At 42.0% G+C, this 21,973-nt stretch overlaps 1 protein-coding gene across 4 annotated transcripts in view; it reads right to left on the reverse strand.

The window, feature by feature from the left end:
- MAMDC2 (MAM domain containing 2) overlaps positions 1–2,104 on the reverse strand; it is a 55,679-nt gene extending 53,575 nt beyond the window's left edge. For 2 of the 4 annotated variants that reach the window (XM_059492159.1, XM_059492158.1), the window contains exons 1-2: positions 1,624–1,689; positions 1,419–1,532 (exon numbers count right to left, since the gene is read on the reverse strand). In XM_059492159.1, the coding sequence (XP_059348142.1) occupies positions 1,419–1,532; positions 1,624–1,654 (145 nt within the window). In that variant the 5' untranslated portion in view covers positions 1,655–1,689. Of the gene's footprint in view, positions 1–1,418; positions 1,533–1,623; positions 1,690–1,947 lie in introns of those variants that run through there. The other 2 variants (XM_059492157.1, XM_059492156.1) reach the window with 2 other exon arrangements.
- Positions 2,105–21,973: the final 19,869 nt, after the last annotated feature.

A 21,973-nucleotide genomic window follows, 5' to 3' on the forward strand; every position in this document is an offset into this window, starting at 1 on the left:
TCCTTATATCCTGGAACACTGCAGCGTGGATGTGCACAACATGATACACACCCACTCGTGCAGGTTTTGCTCCCACCAGCTCCCAGTCCCTTGGAGCTGAATCAATACCACTACCATACGGCTGCCTGTAAATCACAAGGAGGAAGTAAGTGCTGCTTTGCAGACAGACAGACTAGGAGGGCATGGTGTTGGGAGGCATAGCTGGGACCATAGAAAAGATGGTAACTACATTTCTACTAATACAGGAAATTTCAAAAATACAGGAAAATCTATGTATATTTAAATAAATAAATACACTAAGAAATATACATCAAATAAGAGAAAAAGCACATATTTCAATTATTACATCCTTGCAGGCTTTTCTGAGTTAGGGTTTTTTGTACATTCTCAAAGCCTACTGAGTAAACTAAAAAGTAACAATGAAGGTGACTTATTTTGCATAGGTGAGAACTGGGTATGAATCAGAGGGAAAAAATAGTTTTTCTCAAATGAGAGACAAGTGGAATATAAAACTGGACCAGCCAGTTTTGAATGGAGCACTGATTAATGGTTTCTGAGAAGCTGTCTATCTCTTTTTATCTGTACTCACCTCTTCATTATTCTTGGCACGTGTTTTTGGACTTAAAAACTTTAAAAACACATAGTCTCTCTTTCTGTGTGAGCACAGCTTTCACTTCACGAATGACAATTTTGTAAACACATAATCAAAACTAAATTATTTTATTACCCAGTTACAACTATGCTGTGTATATTTTTGTTTAGTCTTTTGTTCATGTAGATTCTGTCAAATATTGGAGCCCACACTGAAAACTTACCAAGCAGTCAGAGCTGCATCAGTCATTGTGCAGTAACTGATTATTCTATTCAACAGCATTTAGTCTTGTAAAGTCTAGTACAACTTACTGAAAGACTTCACTTTTTCTGTTGAACTGGACATACTACAAATTAGAGAAAAGTCTTAATTGAACATGTGCAAAGATACTCTTGGCAAAGACTGTCTCTTGCCCTGGAAATGCATCCACTTTTGGAGTAGAACACAAAATACATTTAGAAAGAAAATAATGCATGAGGAACGCACAAAGAAAATAATGCGTAAGGAATGGGACCGATGTGACTGGTCTTTTTAGAAAGAGGTCTTATAAAAGACACCTTTTCCCAACAAAATGTGAAAGACAGAGAAAGCAAGGAGACCTCTGAGGCATTCTGCAGAAACCTGCGGAGACACCAGTGCCGGGGGAGCGCAGACGCCTCCCCGCAGGGCCTGCCCGTTGTCAGGGGGAGCACAGCGAGGATCCCGACGGTGGCCGCTCCCCGCGAGCACCGGGCGGCCCCGCCGGCACCCGGGATGCGGCCGCGGGCCGGGGCAGCGCCGCGGGAAGGTGAGCGGGGAGCTGCGCCCGGAGCGGCGGCGCTCTCACCTTCGCCGTGCAGCGTCCAGGGCAGATGCGCGTAGTCCCACTGGTAGCCGCAGGCGCTGTCCTCGAAGGTGCACGACCCGGGCGAGAGCAAGGCCGCCCCGGCGAGCCGCAGAGCTGCAAGGACAAAACGAGCCGCGGTCACGGCGCGCCCGGCCCGGGGGCCGCCGCCGCCCCCGAGCCCGGGCGGGCGGGAGGCGCCGCTTACCGAGCGCGGCGAGCAGGCAGAGCCGCGGCATCTTCCCCGGGGCGCGGAGAGCGGCGGGAGCGCGGCCTGGGCACCCCGGCCGGCGGGGCGCGGGCAGGGCAGGGCAGCGGCCGGGCAGGCGGGGCAGGCACGGGGAGGGACCGCGGACAGCGCGGGGGGCGGCCCGTGCCGCTCCTGTCGCCGAGCGGGGCTGGCCCCGACGGTGGCCCGGGGCCGGAGCGGCTGAGGCTGCAGTGCCCTCCAGAGCGGGGGCTGCCGCCGCCTCTCCGGGCAGCCTGCGGAAGAGTATCCCTCCCCCCGCGCGGGGAAAATGTGCTTTCGTACGATTAAGTGTTGTTTTCCCGCGTTTCAGCTTGTACGCAGCGCATCGCTCCCGTCCTTGTTTTACCATCGCTGGGTACCACTCGAAGAGCTTGGCTCTGGCTGACGCAGTCCCTGTCAGGTGTTTGTGCACAACAGGAAGATCACCACTCAAACACATCTGCAGAGGATGAGGGGGCTCCCACTGCACCAGAGCTCCCGTGTTAGCACAGCTTGCCTGTCTGTCCTTCCCTTCCACTAAACCGGACCTTCAGAGGACCATGGCAGGGTACCCTGGCACTTTTAGCTAAGAATGGTCCAGCAGCTGCTGAGATGCTCCAAGTGCTGTAGTTCATCAGTTTACAGAGCAGCTCAGGACTGGACCACAAGAGACATTCAGTCCAAACTCTGCTCAAAGCAGAGCCAGTTTTGAGCTTGGAGGTTGCTCAGTTGGGGTTAGATAACCTCCAAGGCTGGTTGGCCTGGCTGGGCCTGGCTCCAATCCTGGGCTGTTTCTGTGGGGAAAGTGGGGAAAGCATTCCTTGAGAATGCTCTGAATTTCCACTGCTTCAGCTGTGCTACTCCCTCTCACTCTCCAACCTTGCACCACCCTGATGAGTCCTGACGATCCATTTCCTCTGTCCCTCTCCTGTCCGGGACTGCTATTGGATATTGCCAAAGTTGCCTCTCTTCGCAGCTGAACCCTCTCCTCACAGGACAGGGTGTCCAGGCCAACTGCCTCAGTGGCCTTCTCTCACCTCACATCTTAAAGGGATTAAGATCACTTAATTTGTTGCATTGCAAATACAGAAATTCTGAATTATTTGTCTAATCAGAGCTGCAGACATAGCATACTTTTCAGATTTGACTGGTGGCACACAGTAGTATTTAAAATATAGACTTCCATTTTATTACCATGCTTTAATATCAAAGCATTCAGTGAATAGGACCACCAGAGACCCCTTTTGTTACCCTCCAGGACCATAAAAGGACTTCCAGCAGGAGGTGGATGTGTATAAATTATATTTAGGGAAGTGATATTTATGCGTTAGATAAGAAACACCTTTTAATGAATATGTATGATTATGATGGATAAACCTCCACTTGAAAAGTCTGACCTCACACACAGAATGAAAAGAGTTTGATCCTCTGTGTGTCCTGTGCAGATAAAGAATGCTTGCTTTCTAATCCTTCAAATTGAATTAGAAAGTTTATTCTGGCCAATTTCAAGATCTCCATTACTTGATTAGCTAAATTTCTCCAGCAGCTTTGACACATGCCTATTTTTACACAGAATTGAGTTTAGTGCATTATCTAGAATACACCACTTCTGGAAAGCTGATGGCACAAATAGCCTTTGGATGCTGATGATTCACCAATATAAGCACTCACTAAGAACAGCTGAAGTGACTCGTGCCCTCATTTTTTTCCTTGCTGGTTTCCAAGGTATTCCACCTCTTAGCAGATGTGGCTTAGCTTCACATGTCAGCCACCCAAGTTTACAGCACCATGTGTAAACTGGTTATAAAAACTGGCACCTGCAGCCAAGGAAGTAGCAGGTGTGTGTGAATGAGATGGCATTAAAATTGCTGAAACTGGTGTAAAACCTCAGTGGCCCACTAAACTCCTTTCCAAGAACTGTATAGAAGACATTCTCCTTAATAATGAATTTTTAAAAGCATTTTGCCCCTTATTCACTCATGTTTCCTGAAATCTCACCCCATCCTTTCCTGCTGCTGATTTAATTAAGTTGTCCTCTTCATATCAGGGAGTAACATAATCAAGGCCATGCTAACCAGGCAACCTCGCAAGGGAAAACAAATGTTAGAAGCACCATTAATTGTTATATAGAAGTATTTGAGAGGTACAAAAGGCTTCTGCAGATGGCTGAGTTTAGCTCCATAAGCACTCACCCAGTTTGTTCCTGACCAGGCAGGAAATGGGTAAGCAACCTTTGTCCTTACTGCCTTTTGAGACAGGGAATGCAGAGATCTAGCATAAGGCAGGAGGCCAGTTACACCTCCTGTCTACTCCTATTTCTAAGTGAGCTTGCTTTGAGTATAAAGTTAATCCACAGGCTACCATTTGACTTTTATTAATTTGGCTCCATTTTTGCAGATTAATGGCAGTACCAGAGAAGGAGACGAGCAGCAACTGAAGTCTGAGCTTTTCCAAATTCTCTGCAGATTCTGTCCTCAATTCTACAGATACTGTCCTCTCCAGTGTTTGCTTTGAAATCCTGGAAAATACACTTAATAAAAAACCCTCTTTGCATGCCCAGGCACATCCAAACTTTCCACTTGTTCTCAGACATTGGACACCAGTACTGTTCTCAGTTGGAAAAGAATATCAGGACTGGAAAAGGAAATGGGGTCTTGTAGTACCTTTCAGTGTTCAAACTTCAGTCTTCTCGTATACATGTGTTAATATTATTATATTATTCTTTATATGCTTTAATTGAAATATAATCATGCATGACACTTTATAAGTGTACTTAGGCAGAAGTCCTGGCATCTTTTCCTTTTTGTGTTTATCTTCAATAAGAAAAATACAAATCATTTGAGCTGAGTTCATCTAATCTAACTTTGCTTTGGCATATCCATATTTCTTATGTCTTTTGCCCATCGTGTCCTGTGATTCACAATTTCAGACAATTCTGATCTTGCCTATGAGCCAGTTTCTGCAGCTGCTGTCTTCTCCATTCTCTGTAAGTATTTCATGCTGTAGGAATACTTCCACTGGAAAGGTAGAAGGTACTAGCGGCCAGTGGCTGTGCTGGACATTTCTGCTCCCATATGGTTTACCATTTGAGGGTGGGGTAAGAGAAGAAATGTACCCATGGGATGAGCAGGAAAAACTCCTGGCAGTATTATTTCTTTTTTCTGGTTGCTATCAAATGGTACTCTTAGGAGCAAACTGCAACTGCTGCAGCTGGAGCTCTGGGGAAAGCTCTTCTACTGCTGTCTCTGGCATGAGCCACGTGTTCACCAGCAAAGCAGGGACACCTACGTGCTTTTGGGGATGGCTCAGAGAGGAAATTAATTTACATTCTGTTGAACTGCTTCTGTATAACACTTTGGAATGCCCTGCTCTGCACAGCCCAACATGGTTTACTCCTAACGAATGCATGTGTTCGTCATGTTGTTTCAACTTTTTGTGTCTCAATTCTGTGTATTTACTCTTCTGAGAACTGAAGGTGCATCTACCAACTGATGTTCTGAAAACTACACATGGAGACTCATGGAGCTCTCTGCTGCTTGCTGAGGGTGGGTGGCTGATCTTAACGAGCACATGACTTTGTGAATGGAAATTGCAATCAGGGCAGTGCTGTGTCACCTGCTGAGGCTCAGTGAAGGGAATTCTGCAGCAACTGAGCTTGGCAGGATTGGCTGCTGCTGAGGGCTGTGATACAGAGCCACAGCAACAGACAGGAGGGCTTGATCTGCTTTAGATGCGAAGTCAGCATTTGCTGTATATAAGTATATATATATGAGATGCATGTATATCTATAGGTAGTGCTTACAGAAAAGAGTTTAGTTAGTGACTGAGCTGAGAAATCCTTAAAAAATATTCAATTATTCTGTAGTATGTGGGGTTCTCATAGCAGGGAAAAGACCAGGAGGCCAATCTGAGGAAAGTTAAACCTGGGCATGCAGACACTGCTCAGTAAAGCTGACTCTTTGTGAGGGGCAACAAAGAGACCTCAGGAACGCTCTCTTACATCATAAGTACTCTCTTATATTAAAATAATCAGGCTACTTTTTAAAATTTCTATATTATTTTACTAGGACCTTACTTTACCTTTACAAACCTAGTTTAATTCCCTGTAAAGGAAAGCCAGCTGCTGGAACGATGTGGGCTCTTGCTTTACCACATTGTGGTTTCATGAAGAAGAGTAAAAGGAACAGTTAAAAATGACACCTGCATATGAAATTACTAAATGAGTTAAGTTCCAGTGACCTGTCATTTTGTTAAATCTCTGCTGGCACCAGCAAACAGCAACTTCCTCTTTCAAAAACCAAATGAAAAAAGGAGATACCATTCAGGTGCCAGAGAAATAGCTTGCCACAAAATGCTCAGTCTAATAGCTAATTAACGTTTTACAATTCTTCTCACATCTGAGTTCAATGATTTTTTTGTTTTTAAACCAGACAACTAGCAGATTATTGGAAATGGTCGATTCATCATCCCTGGAGGAATTTAAAAGGCATGTAGATGTAGCACTTAGGGACATGGTTTAGTCAAGGACCTGGCAGTGTTAGGTTAGTGGTTGGATGATCTTAAAGGTGTTTTCCGACCCCAACCATTCTATTATTCTGTGATTCTGTGACTGAACTGTGCAGTATCTAAACATTGACTACAAGGTTGAGAATGGGCCTGCTGGCCAGATAATGGCTCCTGAAGGCCTCCGGATATTGCTTTTAGCTGCAAATTCTGTCCTTTTCTGTCAACGGAGGGTGCTCAAGTCACTGATTTTGCAGTCGGTATAAGTGATCAGGAATGTCACAAGAATACCCAAGCTTGATCCATCCTAGGGAATGCAGCTCTACAAGAGTGCCTTCTACAGCTTCACACTTCAGGCTGGTCAGCCTAGTGGAGGAAAGGAAGCCAGTAGGTAGGAGCTGGAATAGCACCATCCTTGGCAAAGCAGGAGAGCCAAAGGGAGATGAGCAATCTCACAGCCATGAGAACTACAGATGAAAAAAGTAGTAGTAAAAAGTAGCCTTTCCATATGCAGCCATGTAGGGGAGTTTCTTGTAATAAGTCCAAGCTACAGCACCTTGCTTCTCTAGCAAGAGACAGGAACCACCACAAGTGAGGACCTCTCAAGGCAAAGCTGAGCTCTAGAATTCCCCAGATACTCTGCTAGGGATGAGCAGTTGGGAAATGAACTCGGGAAGAAGAAGGAAGAAATGTTACCATATTTTGGGTTTTGGGGACTAATATTCAAGGAGATTTTGGTTCCTGGACAAACCCACAGAACTTTTAAAGATTCAGGCAATTTAGTGAATATTTCAGCTACTCTGGTGAGAACAAAAAGAAATGCTTCAATTAAAGCCGTCCTGTGAGTGTGCTGTTACTGAGGGTCAGTTATATCTAGATGAAAAAACACCCTTTGCTGGTCAACATGAAAAGATGAATTTCAATAAGTACAGACACCTGGTGTGACCCTTGGGGTGCCCTGTGCAGGGTGAGGAACTGGACTCCATGATCCTTGTGGGTCACTTCCAACTCACCATCTTCTGTCATTCTGTGAAATGGAGAATAAGGACTACTTGCAAAACTATAGCCTAAATATTAATTCCAACACAAGTGTATTTTTCATTTTAAAAGGGGGAATTCACAGCACTCTGAAACAAGATGTACCAGTGTAACTCTAGCTTGTAAATTGCAACGTTTTCCCATGAAGACAAAATTCCAGGAAAATCCAGATGGTCACAGGATAGAGTATAAGGACAGAGTATACTTTGAACTGGAGAAGTTTTGCTTTGCATAAAGCTAGAGTTAGGATTTGGTTTAGGGCCAGGGAAATCGAAGATCTCAGAGCTGAAGTGTCAGCAGCATCTTGCTAAGCCCAAAGACCTGGGATGGCAGCTGGGCTCAGGAAAAGATGTAACTCAGAATGCATCTGGAATCATGAATAGGTCTTATCCCCCACAAAGGTACCTGGTTTAAAGTCAGGGTCTGGGTGAGTTATCTGAAGACCACATTGGAGCAGTGTCCAATTGGCCAAAGTAAACTGTTCGTTCCAGTACAGACTACCTATATTCTGCTGCAAATTTTAGCTCTGAAAATAGAAAGTACTTTTTTGCTCAAAAAGCATTCAAGTGCCATTATCCTCTTTGGACATTGTGGAATGAATCAGGTAAGAGAAGAAATTGTAAACAAAAATTTTTAATCCAGAAATAACAAGACACCATGGACAGTAATTTGTACCAGATGCTACAGTATACATATAAAAGTAAATACAATTAGGCCTACAACATCAAATATAAGCCAATTAATATCACTGATTGTTTTAAAATAAGTAACTCTTTCTTATTGTCATGAACAAAAGCCACTGGCAACTGCAGAAAACCTTTTCTATCAACGGTGTCCCTTTTGTTTATTGGTTCTGTGCCTGTAACAATATACTTTTAAGATTTCTCTGAGATATCAGCTGCAGAAGAAGCAGGGGAATGCCCAGCTGTTCAAAAGCTATTTCATGATACAGAGGACTGCACAATGAAAAAAATTAGGGTTGCCATGGTAAAATGTTATTTGTGTATAAATAAATGCCCTGCAGACAGTTTCTTCCTCAGATGACATTACATTTGCAGAACTTTGTAGAAAACAGAGGACAAAGCCAAATATGACGATATGTGTAGAGATGGAAAATGAGGGGGGGGGAAGGAAGTGAGACAAAAAAAGGAAGATTTATTCAGGGCTGTTGAAAATCATTAGTGCCTATATTTTAGAATTCAGTGAAGTGGACCTGCATGTGCCTTATCTCGCTATAAAGTAGCTTTCCAGGGGCTTCTTGAGACTGAAATAGGGTCATGAACCCCCCTGTCAGGGGCAAAATTTCTGCCCCAAAAATTATCAAAATCCTGCAAAAAAGGGTTGCCCTCTTTAAGAGAGATCTGTCACAGGATTAGTTCAGCTGCGTCAGGACCTTTCCTGTCTCCTGAGTCAGCAAAGAGCTAGCAGACACCATCTCAGCATTGTATCCTTGGGGTCTGAGGTCCTACAGCTGCAGGTTACTGCACTCACCTGGCTGCTGGGCTGGAATTTTGTGTGGCTTGAAGGCATGCAGTACTTCACCTCTTAGCTGGGTATTCCTCCTGCCTGTGTCAGACCTTTCTCTTTGCCAGCACTGGAACCATCTCTTCTGTTGAAACATGCTGAGTAGAGCAAGTGCATGTACATATGTACATAAATGAAAGACATGCTGACAGCAATAGCAGTCCCAGTTGCAACATCAAATAGGAAGTGTATGAGATTAAAAAACAAAACAAAACAAAACAAAAACAAAAAAAACCCAAAAAACAACCAGCCAACAAACCAACCACCACAGAAACAAAAGAGCTGACATACATATGGCATTTTTGCCTGAAGAAACTATGGCTGCAGTTTTACAAATTCATAACAAAGAGAAGAATACTCTTTATTTTACAACAACTGCAAAGGAAATCAGGACACTCACTGAACGCTAGAGATTGCTGAGTATCACAAGAAGTATATCTCCACTTTTACAACCCTCCAAAGAGGCAGCTCCAGCTGCTTATCGATTTTCTATTTGATATATAGCATAAATATATGGGCTATAAGATGAATATATATTTAAAGCTGTGCAGGCAGGTGTTGCCACAGGGTACCCCAGCCCACTCATGTTAAATGCCAGCATTTCAACAGATTACATACAACAAAGAAGAATCTCTGTAATGTATTGCTTACTTTGATTACAGGTCATAACTTGTTAGCTACCTGATGAAAAACCTGAATGGCAGCTCCACAGTGCTCCTGCATTGCCAATTGATCTGACTTAAACCCTATTTCATGGGAAAAACTGGCCAATCTTTTCCCTGCTACACCAATTTGGTTTTCATCTGTAAATGTTGTGGCACTCAAGCAGTTGTTGAAAATCTTTAGTGCAGCATTTATTACAGTGGTAGGAGAAGGGAAATTGCTGGACCAAGAAAGATGGGAGATGAGGGAGATGAACAGGGTGGTTGTTTATTGTTTAGAATCATCCATTTCATTCCTCAGCAAGAGGGCAGCATGCTAATAAGCTCAGGTGTTTATCTATTTTGTGTTATTTAAACAGTTAAGGCCTAGTTGGCATCTCACATCCCAATTTTATCATTCAGTCTACTTCTTCCTCGTTTGCCCTGGGGTTGTTGTGGGAAGAGTGTGGCTTCTCAAACTGAGATGTTATGTAAGCCAAGTTAAGGGAGTATAGGACCCAAATAATGAACACAAAGAATGCAAACCTGGGAGGTACAGAAAAATCCCTGTATACTGTGTATTTCAGAAGCCAATTTTCGTGAAAGAGAGAGCATCACTTTGTCATTCTTGATTTGATTTTCAACCAAAAAGCCTTGTCAATTTGACAATCTGCAGGGACAAAAGTGTCTTCCACAGGTTAAAATATTTGTTCCCTAGGAATTATTAGGGACTGTTGGACATTATGAATGCTTCCAGATTGGCAGAAGGAATGACTGACTCACACTGATAATCTCTAAAGAAAAAAATTAAATCTAGAAACTTTAGAAGTTCTTCTTCCTGTTTTTAAAACTAACAAACAGATGAGGTTATTTCTTCTAAAGTTTTTTACTTAGGCACAAAAAGAAAAGCCAAAATTACACCCCTTCTTGTGGCTGTGGTTTTGCCCTGTCAGCTGATGTGGTCAATGTCTCCAACAATCTGTGCACCCTGGCAACCTCATACCAGATGAGCCAGTAGTGGTCTTTGCACCAAAAGCTGCACATCATGGTAAACAAGCAAAATTCATTTGTCAACCAAGTTACAATTTTGTGGCTTTCTTGCAACCATGTAGAGACAAAAGCAGTGAGTGAGGATTACAGTATATGGCAAGGTCCAAGGGGGGGAAATGACTAATAATTAATGACACTGGATATGAGGTTTCCACAACAATGTGCAGTCATGGACGGGGCCCTGTGACTGACTTACACAATATATGTATATGTTTAGAGTTGTGTTCTCTTCTACTTAGGAACACTCCATTTTTAGTTCTAGCATCATAAGATGGGTCCAATAACTAGCAAGCTGCCAGATACCCTGTTTCCAGAAGTTTCTAGATGTCAATTGTTGCTTGTTCTGAGACGTGCAGGAGTGCCTAAGCTGTTTTTTTCCAAGGTGAACTCTCACAGAGAGGTTTATGATTATATTGTGCCAATATCTATAGCCACCTAGAGAACAAACCAGAATAAGGGTTGAGGTGCTCAGTTACAGGTGGGCCAACAAGAACTGGTCTGAGCAGAGCTCCAGGGCAGGGCTCCCACACACATCTTACATCTATCACCGTGACATAGCAACAACTTCATCGGCTTCCTCAGACTGACTGGGCCACTGCTCATCACTGTTCCACCTGCCCTAAGCACCAGGCTTCTCACTCCTTTGTCCAGACCTAGCCTTATGAGAAGGGAGAGCTGGGCATTGTCAACACTTAATCTCCTGATTAACTTTGTACTGATTTCCTTCATACTTGGCTGATGGTTTGCAAGTCATCACCCCAGCTGACAGCTTGTGAATAATAGTATTAATTGATGGTGCCCATTAGTCCCAGTTATATGACAGATGACTGTGACACTTAGCTCACCTTCTACACAGCAGTGAAGCCATGGGCTCAAAGGGCCACAGAAGTTGTATGGGAGAATAAATAGGAGTATGTTCTGCTGCTACTTGTATGGCATTGTGCATAACAGACTAAAGAAATCTGATGCTCCTGAGTTTTTAAAGGAAGAGCACTTTGTCAGCTGGAATTCCTCCCTGTAATTTCTCTATGAATAAGCTTTTCTAAAATTTACCATGAAATGCGCTTTGGAATCTATTTTTATCACAGACCCACGTCACAGAATCTCAGAGGTTGGCAGGTATCTCTGGAAGTCCCTAAGTCAAAACCCCTGCTCAAGCACTATCAGCTACAAGAAGTTTACCAGGGCTGTTGTTCAACCAGGTTTCTAATATCTCCAAGAATAGAGACTCCATCACCTGTCTAAGACACTGGATGTACTGTTTAACTGTCCAAACACCAAAAAATTTTTTTCTTCTCTTTAAATAGAATTTCCCATATTTCTCTTTTTTCTCTTCATATTTCTCTTTTGTCTCCTCATATTTCCCTTTTGTCTCATATCCTGTCACCGGGTGCCATTAGAAGAGTCTGGCTTTATCTTCTTTATGCCCCTCATCAGGTATTTGCACACAGTGAACTACACTGTCTTGTGCTAACTGCAGTCATGGCTCCTCCCAATATTCACATTACCAACCAATTTTTTTTTTCTGTGAAATTAACAGAAACAACAGAACTTCTTTGGATTTTCAGTCACCAATGTCAGGAAATCATCTTGAGTGGAGTCCGGAAAATTCCTGAGTTGTGCTCTACTGCATTAACTCTGCAGCAGATAGAGTTGAAGAACTGAAGAACCTCCTGAGGGCAAGTGAAAGTGAAGTGTCTTCCAGCCGTCTGAAGACTTTGTCTGAAGATCTTCTGAAGACCTTATCTGAAGATCTGAAGGTCTTCTCTGAAGCAGATCTTCTTTTCCTAAGCATGTCTCCTGTAGAAGAGACCTTTCTCAAGACCACTCATGTGTGCCAGCCATTGCAGGATTGTGCTCCATGCACTCCTGCTGCTCCTCTGTACAAAGGGCAGCTCCATCTCCTCACTCACCCAGCCTGTCCTTCCTAAAGAATCTGTTTCCATCCATCACAGCACTCCAGCCATGTGAGTACATTTCCATCCATCGCAGAACACCAAGATAAGTGCAGTGAGACTCTGCAAATGCACATAGATCCAATTCCAGCTGTTTGATCCCCAAGCTGCAATAGATAATTAAATGGTAGTGGGTGCTTGCAACTTAAATTATGAATTCCAAAAGAGAGGGTGAAAAAAATAATCTCATTTTAACTTCTATTTCATCTTCTGATATCCAGTCCTTTACGAATACAGTCCTTTCTGTAACCAAGAAACAAGAAGCTGTGATCTTTTCTGAAGCTGAATCCAAAGACCTGTGTAATTACTAGGCTTTAGATGGAAACAGCAAAGAATGCCAGGGAATAATGGAGCACTATAGCAAATTACTTCTTTAGTTTTCCCTAGTAACTCCTTTTGTGGAAACCATTTTGTTTCAGTCTTAAGTAACCCTGAAAGTATATGTTATGTCTGAGCTCTGTTTTGGTGCCAGTCAGAAAAAGGCAGGGAGAAAGGAAACTCCATGCTTGCTTGTGAGACAGTTATAAGCCAAGGAAGAATTTCAGAACCTTGAGAACCTACCACAGTACTGCAAGCTGAGGTGCCCCAAAGGGATGGTGACATAGACACAATGACACCGAATCGTGTCACAAACCCTCTCCCACATGGAGTAGAGAGTTCATCACTTAAGGCAAAGGGATGAGCTGTGTTGTTTCTGGGAGGTGGAAGAAACAGCATGCATCTTTGTTCACCAGGCATTTTGAACACCTCTGTGGTGTGACCATATATTGGTCAGTGATTTCAAGGCCATGAGATTGCAAGGAACACGCAGAGTGAAATAAAACTGTTAGAGGAATACAAAGTAGTAGGCTGGGCAGGAAGGTATAACCTCTACAGGTCAGCAGAGCCAGAAGATGCAGCTGACTGCAAGAACAAAGAAATCCAAGCATGAACTGCAGCTTTTTCTCATGACTCACAATCTTAGGTATATATAATCCCTTGTTATATCAGCTGGCAAATTTTGCTCTTTGCAAGAAAACTCAGACTGGCTTTTGAACAAATATGAAAATTATGTTATTTCAGTTGTAACAGAGAATTTTAAGCTTGCAAAAGAAAGTTGTGCCACAACAGTAGCAACTGTGAGCAAAAGCAGATGGAGAATAATGCTGAATGACAAGTTTCTTTCATACAACCACCAGAGGCTAAACTATGTTAGATGACCATAGGGACCATTTAACAATGCCCAAGTCAATAGGCCCTAGTAATTTTTGTAATTCAGTAACTTCGTATTTACAGCTGCTTAATCATACAAGATTTACAATCAACTCACTTGACAATTCTGTTTATTTGCTATAGTTTCCTTTGGTGCTACTGTTAATTTTCAATTTGACCTCTATGCTTTTCACTTGAAAACTTGTCTTATCTATTTCATAATAGATTATGATACCTCATCAAAATTTGAAATGGCAATTATGGATACCTCTATAATGTAAAAATCAGTCTGTAAAACAAAGCATGAGTGACTTGAGCTCAGTTTAATTGGAGACTCTAGGAAAGGCATGCACAGAATGACAGAACCATAGACTGAGGCTGAAAGGGACTTGTGTTGGCCATCTGGTTCAAACCCCTGCTCATTCAGGGCCACCCAGAACCAGATGCCCCAGGACCATGATGACTTCTGAATATCTTCAGGGATGGCGTCTCCAGAGTCTTCTTGAGCAACCTGTGCCAAGGCTTCTTCACAGCGATAAAGGGTTTCCTGCTGTTTGTAGGGAATTGTCTGTGTTTCAGTGTGTGCCCATCATCTGTGGCCCTCGCACTGGGCTTGTATGGAAAGAGTCTTGCTCCCTGCTCTGTGTGCAGTCCTTCAGGTACTTGCACACCTTAATAGGATCCCCCTGAGCCTTCTTGGAAATCCAGGCTGAACAGCCCCAGCTCTCTCAGACTCTCCTCAAAGGAATCATACAGCCTGTTTTTATATCAAGCTCAGAAATCACTACATTTTTCATCCCTAAAATGAGATGTTCTATTCATGGCCTGACTGTGCATTGTGATTTCCTATTATGCTATGGGTAAGTATGTTAAAGAAAACACAGCAGTACGCACTCACCAAGCATCAGGCACAAGTAAACACATGCAGAATTTGGTCATAATAAGTATAGAATAGGTAGAAACAGAGATAAAGTATCAGTATCCAAAATTATGAGTGTGTTAAAATAAAAAGGATCCCTGTTCAAAGGTATAACACCACGGAATAATGCCGACAAGTCTGAGGTCAGCTGAAAATATTATGGCCAGCTTAGCATTTGGCATGGATGTGGTAGCAATAATGTAAAACAGTAATTAAAATCTACAGTGTGTATGCAAAGTGAGAGTACTTCTACTGAGATGAGTTGTCCCAGTTTGAAGACAGAAATTTTATGGAAAAGCCGTGTGAAAATCTGTGCCAAAAAGGTACGCCATGATCTACAGAGTCTTCCTATTTGGAATCCCCTGATTCAGTCCTGCCAGGGAGGAGTTTTCCATAATTGGTGCAGACAGCTTCACACAAAACATGAGTAGGAGAGCAGCAGCTATTGCTTTCTGCAGACCTGTGAGGAAATGTGGTACCGATCATAAAATAATAAAATTTTCATATGAAATAGATTATTCAGAAAAAAATTACAAAATTCTTCATTGAAATAATCTGTGCATAAGAACTACCTGTGTTGGTTTTCTTGAAATAAAGAAATTCCCAAACACCACCAGAAGTGGAGACTTCTGTGAGCAGAAGTATTGAAAACATCTGGTTTTAAAGACAGACATATAGTAAAAGATTCTTCTTTGGGTAATTATACAGATCATCATTCTAATCCCCAGTATGTTCAGAAAAACAAGAGAAAGGCTCCCTAAGCAAGAGGAACTACATTTCACGAGGACATCCAAGTTAAGATGGAAATACACGTTTGATGCTGTAAAACAGCTGGTGACCATCACGCCTGTTGAACTCAGACCACAAACTCATTAGAGCAGGAACTGCTTCTTTGTTCATGGCTGGTGTCTTATTTCTTAATTGGCAGTGTTATTGCAAAATGAGAGGAGAAAGAAAAGCTCTTATTTTTGCTAATTCAAACCACAACTGGAATGACATAAGTTTGTTAGTGTTGGAGGCTAAATTTTGACACGCATAAATAACAGAAACCTTATTACACTATGTCAAGCGCTAGAGAGTCCAATCATGTTTGACTTTGCTATGGTCACACACTCTGTTCCATACCAACATTTTACACAATCTCCTGCTTTTAAAAATAGAATTAAGCCTTCTCCTGTTTCCCTTGTAGATTTCAATGAAGATTTGGAATCTCTTTATGAAAATAGAAGTGGTAAACACCAGTGTTGAAAAAAACCCACACTTCTGAAATGTTGGCACAGGCAGAGTTGAATACTCAGCTTACTTCAACCTGTCTCATGGTGATGTATTTCCCTGGTTTTGTTTGTAATACTCTCCAAATAATATTAACTAAGTCTTTCCATTAACAGTACTTGTGTGCCAAAACAACAGAATGAATTTTGAAAATAGAATAAGTGTAGTAAAAGGCTAGAGGACAATAAAATATTGATATTTATTAATTTCCATAATAGACATGAGAAGGAAAAAAGTAGAAAGTGAAAGAAAACAGGATCAGATATTGCTTTCAAGAAACTGTATGTAATGACTCAATTGTTCTCCCATTGAAGGAAAAAAAGACTTTCACTTGATATTAATGGAAATAGGGAAAGATTTTCAGTCACCTAGAGATGCTGAAAACTGAAAAGATGTGTATCCCTGAACACTATGCTGGAGACAAAGAAAACATTACATTTTATTTTACTTTGTTCAGTGCTATTTGGACGTAGAAATAGAAAGATAGTCTCAACAGCAGCAAACAGCTAGAACATCCAAACACAGTATTAAAGTATTTATTAATTCTTTTGTCTGTTTATGAAAGGTTATGAAAGCCATCTTACCTCAGCTCATCCAGCACATCACAGTAGAGGGTCAGGACTTCTACTTTCAGAACAGAAAAAAACCAGTACTTTTTAAAATTAATCAGTGTACAAATAGATTATTTTCTATGCCTCTGTGTGCATTTTTTCTAAATATATTTGAGATTCAAATTTTATAATATACTGTAGAATTCCCCAGAACACTAGATTTAACATTCTTATCCTTTCCCTTGCCACAGGATGTCTTGCTGTTCAAATTCCAGTTCAGCTGTAGGCAAAACAGCTGCCAGTTCACTGGAGGCAAACTTTAACGCATTTCTCGTTCCTTTGCACCCCTCTTTTCTCCACAACTGAAAGGTGAATGTAAAAGACCATGAGTCAAGTCCTAGTCTCATCCAATCAGGCATAAAAGTCAGCAAACACCCATGAAATCAAGGCAAGAAGAATAACATGCAGAAGAAGCCAAGTCTTTTAGATAGGAGCACTAATTTATATGAAAAACAGCTTTGCACATTTTTTCCTTTTCAAACAGTTTGTACACAGCTGTGAGAGCTGCTTGTCTTCAGGGCAAAGTTTTGTTGGTACAAAAAGCCTCTGTCCCCCTCCATAGCTGGGGTTGTGGACCTCCAGCCATCCCACTGTTTCTAACTGATTTCTTGGGGAGCTTCCCTTCCCCTTATGAATGGTGTCCCAAAGACCAAGTTCTGATTTGCACTTGACAAGCATATCTGTGTTAAAAGAATTTGTAGCATGTTCACAACTAAGGGCAATTTGCATTTGAAGCCAATAACTACATACACAGCTTCAGACATATCTTGGGTTTTGAAAGCCTTTAATGCTAACCCCAGAACAATTGTCAGCATTTATTATGGTGATTTCTGACATGCCACTGGGGATTGTTTCATAATCAGAAAGAGAAGAAGAAGAACCACAAAAGTAAAAGTTCTGCCAGAAAAGCAGACTAAAGAAGACAGATGGTTTATATTAACTGAAAGGACATCCAGATTTGTGATTTTCTTTTTCCTTAACAGCAATATCAACAAACAAATTCAGAAAGCTCCTAATATTTCTTTAATTAGCTGTTCAAAAACACTTAGTCTCTCTGTATTCCTTAGGTGACCATCAGCACCATCAGCTTCATCTCCCATACAGACAGGGTAACTGGGGATAAGTGGACATCTCCCCCTGCTCTGAAGATTTTTTAGTGGTAAATTGTGCACGAAACCAAAAGGCACACTGAAAACCCTGTCACAGAGTATTAATGAAACATCATGCTACTGATGTATTTTGTCTGTCCTAGCACAGGGCATGCAGAATGCAGAGACCTCCTGGGACTGCATGTGGTGGAAGAAGCCACACATGGTGCAACAAGTGTTTGTGCTGCCTGTTTGTACACACAGGTGTAGAAACACCCAGACAGATCTGGGTGCAGTGCAGTGGCCCTTGCCCTGCCTCAGAGACACCAGCACAAGTACATCCTGAGTGATGAACCATAGGAAAAGGTCCTTCAGCAAAGCAGGCATTACCATAAGTTGTCTGCTTACTCCCATGGACCCTCCAGTGGAAAAGAATATTATGTCAAAGAAGCTCATCTATGTGCTTTTGTTTCTCCTATACTAGTCTACTCTGTAACTAGGTCCCCAAGAGGCTTTTTTCTTCTTGATGCTCAAGTTTCCATTCAAAACCTAAAATTTGTGGTCACTAGACTATTATCTCCAGGCTTGAGAGCCATCTGTCTTTCTTCTTGGGGGGCTTCCACAGTTGTATGCTATAATCAGGATCAATTATGTATTTATTTCTGACAAAGAACAGCCACTTCTCATGGTTTACTCCGCCTCTTCAGACAGTGATTGAGACAGTTCTGATTCCTGTGTCCCCAAAAGAAGAGGAATTCTTACAACATAAATAGGAGAAGATTTAGTAGACAGGATTTATTGGAAATAGTTCTTCCACACAGCAGGTCACAACATGGACAAAAATTTTCATTAGAAAGTTACTACTAGGTCATGGAAAACCCTCTGAAAATATTAGGGAAGCCTCTGTAAAAATCTAATTAAACATCTGAAGCTGACAACTTAGCAGTAGACAAAAAGAACATAGATGAACCAAAGAAGAAAAAGGAAGCAAACCCTATCTTTTTCATACATGAAACTTTGTCTATGCAGGGAATAGACAAGCAGGCTCCTACAGCCCAGACCAATGAAGCAAACCAAAAGATGCAACCTCATCAAACACCTCTTTGCTGCAGTCACAATGCCTTCTCTGTGAAACAGCCCCAGGTGTCCATCAAGTGCCTAAGACTGCGGAGCTGAAACTGCTCCTGCATCAGCTGGGCATGGGAACCCTGAGGGCCCAAGACCCACCAGAGGGAGAAGCTCCTCCTCCTGAGTTTCCTCACCAAAGCCGGAATTATCAACATGCACAAAAACCAGGCCCATGTTGAATAGCCCTCGGCTGTAAGAACACCCTGCCCTTGTGTTGGCTCCAGCAAAACAGATGCAGCCAGGCTACACCACTCCTTTTTCATGGTAGCCACCAGAAGAGAGATTCCAGCCCTGTTGTACCAATTCACACAGCTGTTCAGAATATCAGGTATCGTTATTTTGAAAGTTTTATTTGTCATTATTTCCAGATGTAAAAGGAATTATTAATCTAGATGCTAGTGGTATCTGAGATGTCTGCAGCAAGGTTATGGCGACCCATGTAACAGTCTCAGTTCACATTCCTGTGGTCTGGGATTTCAGATGAGTCCTATTAGCAGATAATTCGTACATTTAGTAAGTGTTTGTTTGTTTCTAATTGTACTTGAAGCTCCAGCTAACAGACCATAACTACAAGACCTTTAAAAGCTCAGGCATGACCCAGTAAACCATCAGAACAATGAAAAGGCCTTTACAGACTTATCATACTTTAAACTGAAAAAATATGTTTAAGGCTTGCTACTTTGTTCTAGTTTTCCCAGCAAATAAAAACCTATTCTTCAGTAGTTTTAGAAGAGGTTACTGAAGTAGCAACCACTTTCCTTCAACACCTCTTGAATTAGGGGAAAAGAAATGAGGAAACCAAAGAGGCAGGGAGTAAATCTTTCACTATTGATGCGATTTGGTCTGCACTTTTCACAGTGTAAAAGCAATGTGGCACAATAATGTTAGCACATCCTTTTGAGAGAAAAGCTTTTGTTTTTAAACTTTCTAGATTAAAAAGTAGCAGGAGGATAGGGATTTGCTATCCCCAAGATTCCCAGATCACAAAAATTTAGATTATGTAGAAAATGTGTTTTGCTGCCTACTCACCCCCTACTCCTGCATAGGTGCTTTGTTTTATGTGCCATTGCCATAAATATTTTAGTTGCAGTTCTGGATGAAATGTGAAACGGGAGGAGTCCAGTGAAGCAAAACAGAATGGGGAAAATGGACACGGAGATGTCTTTGAGACCTTCCTTCTGCCTACACATCTTCTTGGAAGAGCTGTCAGCATAACCAGGACTCTGGGATGGCCAAACACAAAAACTTCTCTGCTAGTTGCAAAGAGTAAGGAACAGAGAAACGGAACAGTTCTAGCTTGAAGCATGTTTTGTGTCATCTTAGCTGTGTTTAGGTTGGCTAAAATGCAATTACTACTTCATAGTTTTGTAGAAATGGTTCTGACTGCTCATGTTAATTACCACAAGAGAGCGAAATAAGTGTCAAGCGAGACTTTGAGCATTTGTGGATTTTCTTTAGTGAAAACTACAAACTTAAGCTAGGATGTTGTGGATAATGCTGTCAGACATTCAGGGGGATTCTTGGGACTGTCCTGTGCAGAGCCAGGAACTCGACTTTCACGATCCTGGTTGTTATGAGTAAAAAAGTTTGCCCATTTTTTTTGGTCAAAAGGTTGCAAAGTGAACACGTTGGGCCAGTTGCTGCCAAGGTGGAGTTCTGCCTGTCTGTTATTGTAATCACAGGTCGTTTTCGTTAACTACTCCTTTAGTATCAGTATGGCCCTGCCTAAAGCTGAGTTGATAGCCCTGAGAGGAGGGGACATGGGGGGCGACATCAGAGGGCATGCAAAATAACTTCGGAACCAGCATGCCAAGGTAAGCCACCCCACCAAACTTACCAAAAAGGCCCCAAAAACAACGAGCCAACACAGAATTAAGAGATCAGAGGAGATATCTGGACGTGAGGAACAGAGTGCTGAGCCTGCAGAGATGCTGAGAACCTTTGTTACCCCTTGCCCTGAGCACGGACCTCAGCTGGAGCCAAGACCCTGAGACGGCAAAGCCAAAAGTTGTAACACGGGATGTACTCCCACTGCTCTGGTGAGGACGGGACCCCCAGCTCTAGCTCTGGCCCCTGGAGACAAAGCTGCTCATTCCTCCTGCTCCAAGCCACTCCTGAGAGCGACTATGGAAAAACCGCGGACCCGTCGAGCCTCCCAACCTTAAGCTGATCACTTTTAATAAAGGCATTAAAAAAGAGAAAAAGTCTCCTGCCCTGTCTATTTCACTGGTGGGTCCCTTCCAAGTCAGGATTTTCTATTGTTGTATGAGTATTTGCTTGGAACATTTTTTCCCACTCTTTTAACTTAAGGAAGAAAAATACAGTAAAATATACAACATATAGGCCTAAAATCACAATTTGTCCCTGATTCTTAAATCAAATGGAGAACTTGTTGTCCACATGAGAGTAGCTTGGATAAAATAGTAATGTCCCTAACAGTGTTGTAATTTTGTGTATATAGGAAGCGACAAAGCGAAATTTTAGTTAAAGAAAGTTTACAATTTTAGCAGTTCACTTCCTTTTTGTACTTACTTGGTCTCATTTAAAAATTCTTTTCTCAAACACCTCTTCAATAACTATGCTGACTTTTTCTCAGCTGAAACAAAAATTACTTGAGTTCATTGTGGAACCACTGAAATTTACAGTCAAATGTAGTTTTTTTCTTGTGTTTCTCCTTTTAAATTTCTGCACATTTGGGGCACAGGAAGAAGAAAAGCAAAAAAAATGTGAGAGGTCAGCATAGGTACTACAAATTTTAAATGATGAAAATAGTATACTGAATTTTTACTTTTAAGCATCCAAACTATACTTAGATTTTTTTTTTTTTTTACTTCTCCATGACTAAAATGAAAAATCAAGGCACAATTATTATTCTCTTACAGGAACAGCTAAAGCCAACACCAGGATTCTGTTCTGAGGTGCATTGGAAAGCAATGTTTAGGAGAAAGAAGCAAGATAGAACAATGTGTATCTAGCACAAAATACCTCAGAGTCTGAGAGGACCACACTATGCATGTAAGAGACAGCTCCTGCAAACACTGATTTATTTGGTACAGCAGTCCGCCCAGATAAATATCACAGTATGAAATACAGTTTTTTGGTTTGTTGGTTGGTTGGGTTTTTTAGATGTGGGAAGCTTAACATGGTTATCACAGATGCTTGTGTTTTTATATACCCAAGGTAGAACAGAACAGCATGTATTGCAGCACACTAAAAAAAAAAAAGCTTTAAATGTGAGTTGTACTGCCTCAAGCAACAGGAAAAATGGTACTGCCTGTTCCTTAGGAATCTGTATTTACACTTTGCAGCCAGTGTGTTCTTGTGCTCTATGCATAATGTAAGAATGTCCTGCTGTGCCCATGGCTTTGTCCACCAGACTCACATGGCGGACACAGAGCTCTCGCAATCC

Source organism: Ammospiza nelsoni, chromosome Z, assembly GCF_027579445.1.
Source record: "Ammospiza nelsoni isolate bAmmNel1 chromosome Z, bAmmNel1.pri, whole genome shotgun sequence".
Taxonomy (NCBI): Eukaryota; Metazoa; Chordata; class Aves; order Passeriformes; family Passerellidae; genus Ammospiza; species Ammospiza nelsoni.